Raw genomic sequence first — 2,662 nt, forward strand, 5'->3', positions numbered from 1 at the left:
ACATCATAGCTCACAGCAACCTCCAACTCTTAGGCTCAAGTTTTTCTATTTTTAGTAGAGACGAGTTCTCGCTCTTGCTCAGGCTGGTCTCCAGCTCATGAGCTGAAGCAATCCACCTGACTCAGCCTCCCTAAGTGCTGGGATTACAGGCTGAGCCACCATGCCTGGCAAGACATAGGTGGGCTAGGTCCGGTGGGAGGGTTAGGGAGGGTCTCTGAGCTGGTTAGGGAGGGTCTCTGAGCTGGTTAGGCTCCCTTGCTGTTTTCCTGGGCTCCTTTCCAAGGAACCGCTCTTTCTCCCAGTAGCAGTGGTGACCTCAGCCTGTGCAAGTGATTAGACTGGTCAGGTTGTGATGGGATAGAGATGTGGCCTTGTCATTACCATCACTGGCCACTGTTTCCTCCTCCTTCTCATCTGAAGTCCTCCCTACCCCCCACTTTAGAAGCAGCCTCAGAGTCGGGCTTGCCTCTGGATTCTCAGATGGTTCTGGATTTAAGGAGTGCCCAGCTCTCACTGGTCCAGGTTGAAGGTGTTCAGAATGGCCTGGTGGATACTTAACCAGCAGAGCGGCTCTGAAGGGACTCTGAGCTCGTGTGAGCACAGCACATGCCTCTCCTCAGTGAGTCCTCACCTGATTTAAAACTGGGCTTTGTTTTCACATGTGTTCACACAGCTTCCTGATCCACTCATCATCTTGGCTGGGGTAAACCAGAACAGGCAAAGAGGTCAAACAGGAAGCAGGCAGTTCCTAGAACATGTCTTAGCCATCCAGCTTCCTAGACGTGTCTAAGGCAGCTGATGCCAGCAGCCCTGGGGTACGTGCCCTCTAGGTAATTATACCTTTTTAAGGGTTACCTGTGTGATCCTAAATCTAATTGGTAAAATCTATGGTTCAAAAAATTAGAAATATGAACATCGACTGGGCATGGGGTAATATTAATGAATTACCACTAATATTTTTTAGCATGATAAGGGTACTGTGGTTATATTTTATAAAGGCTTTATCTTCCTGTAATCCTAGCACTCTGGGAGGCCAAGACGGGTGGATTGCTTGAGCTCACCAGTTCAACACCAGCCTGAGCAAAACCAAGACCCCATCTCTACTTAACATAGAAAAACTGAGGCAAGAGGATCACTTGAGCCCGAGAGTTGGAGGTTGCTGTGAACTATGATGCCATGGCACTCTACCCAGGGGAAAACCTGAAAACCCGGCCCAAAAAAAAAGGAAAAGACTTTATCTTTTAAAGATATGCACTGGAATGATGTGACATCTGGGGTTTGCTGTAAAGTCATAGGGAAGGGGTGAGTAGGTAGGGGAAAGAAGAAACAAGATTGATCATAAGGCAGTTGTTGAAGTTCATATTGAAGGGTACTGGGCTCATGGTGCAATTATTGCTACCTGTGTGTACATTTTAAATTCTGATTGAAATTATTTTTAAACTGTTCTTTAGGGAAAGCTTCATTTCTGTCTGCCCCGTGCAGTCCCCAAATCACAGGAGGTAATGCTGAGGGGCTGCACAAATGGTCCTTAGCTGAAAGGGACAGATAGAAAGGAGGGCAGCTATAGCAAATGCCAGCAGGGAGGCAAGAGCCATCTTGGGGCAAGCTGAAGGAGAGCCGTCCTGTGGGATTCTTGTAGGAACAGCCCTCCCTGGCTGGCAGCCAGTCACCAAGTGTTAGAACAGGAACAGCCCCTGTAAAAATACCACAGGGGTTAGTCAGCCTCACCTTGGAGACTTCAGCACTCAGGTTGGCCTCTGTCCACACCTCTGAGGCCTCGGAGCTCATCATGGTGGGCTTCACAGCAATGGTGGGCTTGGAGTAGGGTGAGCTGTTCACACCCTCATCTTCCAGGCGGCAGTGCTCAGGCCTGGGGGGCAGGCGCGGTGGAGGCAGGTTGCCGGCTCGTGGCTGGGGCTGGCCGGCTGCCAAGGGGTGGTCACTCCGCAGGCAGAAGCAGTTCTTGCAGGACCCGGGCTTCCAGATGTGCTCCACAAAGTCACTGCACGCAGACATTTTCAGGCTCTCGGGGTTCAGTTGGAGGGTCTGGTGCATCTTGAGCCGAAGGCTTGCTGGTTCATCTTGCACCCAGCTTTCTGATGTGGTCTTGTGGGAGGCTGAGGTAGGTCACGGAGTGGCTTCCTAGAAAGGCAGGAGGACACATGCCTGATTAGACACCTGCCCTGCTGGAGGATGGGCATATTCTTTTTTCTTTTTGCCAGGGCTGAGTTTGATCCCACTACCTCCGGCATATGGGGCTGGCACCCTACCCTTTTGAGCCGCAGGCACCGCCCGATGGGCACATTCTTAATTAGAGCCTGATTATTTAATTGAAGAGGAGAAGGAGGAGAATTATAAAGTAGAATTAGGATTCTATATAGTCCAGGGCCTGTGCCATTATTTCCCTAGACACCCTCTAGGCACATAGCCTTATTGAAGGTGTAATAGCTAAACATTGCCCTGTTATCTGAAAAGAACAATAAAAGACATTTCAGCCTCCTAAAACCCTGGCTGCTGGGAGGTTTGGGGGAGTTACGGGAGGAAATCACATAGGGCTTAAGATGAGAAGCCTGTCTTTCATTCATGTATTCTCTGCCACTAGGGGTCTAGCGCCTGGGACACATCCCCAGAGAAACAAGAACAGCTGAGTAAGATGTATACA

At 49.9% G+C, this 2,662-nt stretch overlaps 1 protein-coding gene across 1 annotated transcript in view; it reads right to left on the reverse strand.

Annotated features, from left to right (window-relative positions):
• Positions 1-2,096, reverse strand: part of PRAG1 (PEAK1 related, kinase-activating pseudokinase 1) — a 52,736-nt gene extending 50,640 nt beyond the window's left edge. The window contains 1 exon segment of the mRNA XM_023517788.1: positions 1,729-2,096. Coding sequence (XP_023373556.1) covers positions 1,729-2,055 — 327 coding nt within the window. The 5' untranslated portion in view covers positions 2,056-2,096.
• Between the last annotated feature and the right edge of the window lie 566 nt (positions 2,097-2,662).

Source organism: Otolemur garnettii, unplaced genomic scaffold (genome assembly GCF_000181295.1).
Source record: "Otolemur garnettii isolate 467f Iridium unplaced genomic scaffold, OtoGar3 scaffold00121, whole genome shotgun sequence".
Classification (NCBI taxonomy): Eukaryota; Metazoa; Chordata; class Mammalia; order Primates; family Galagidae; genus Otolemur; species Otolemur garnettii.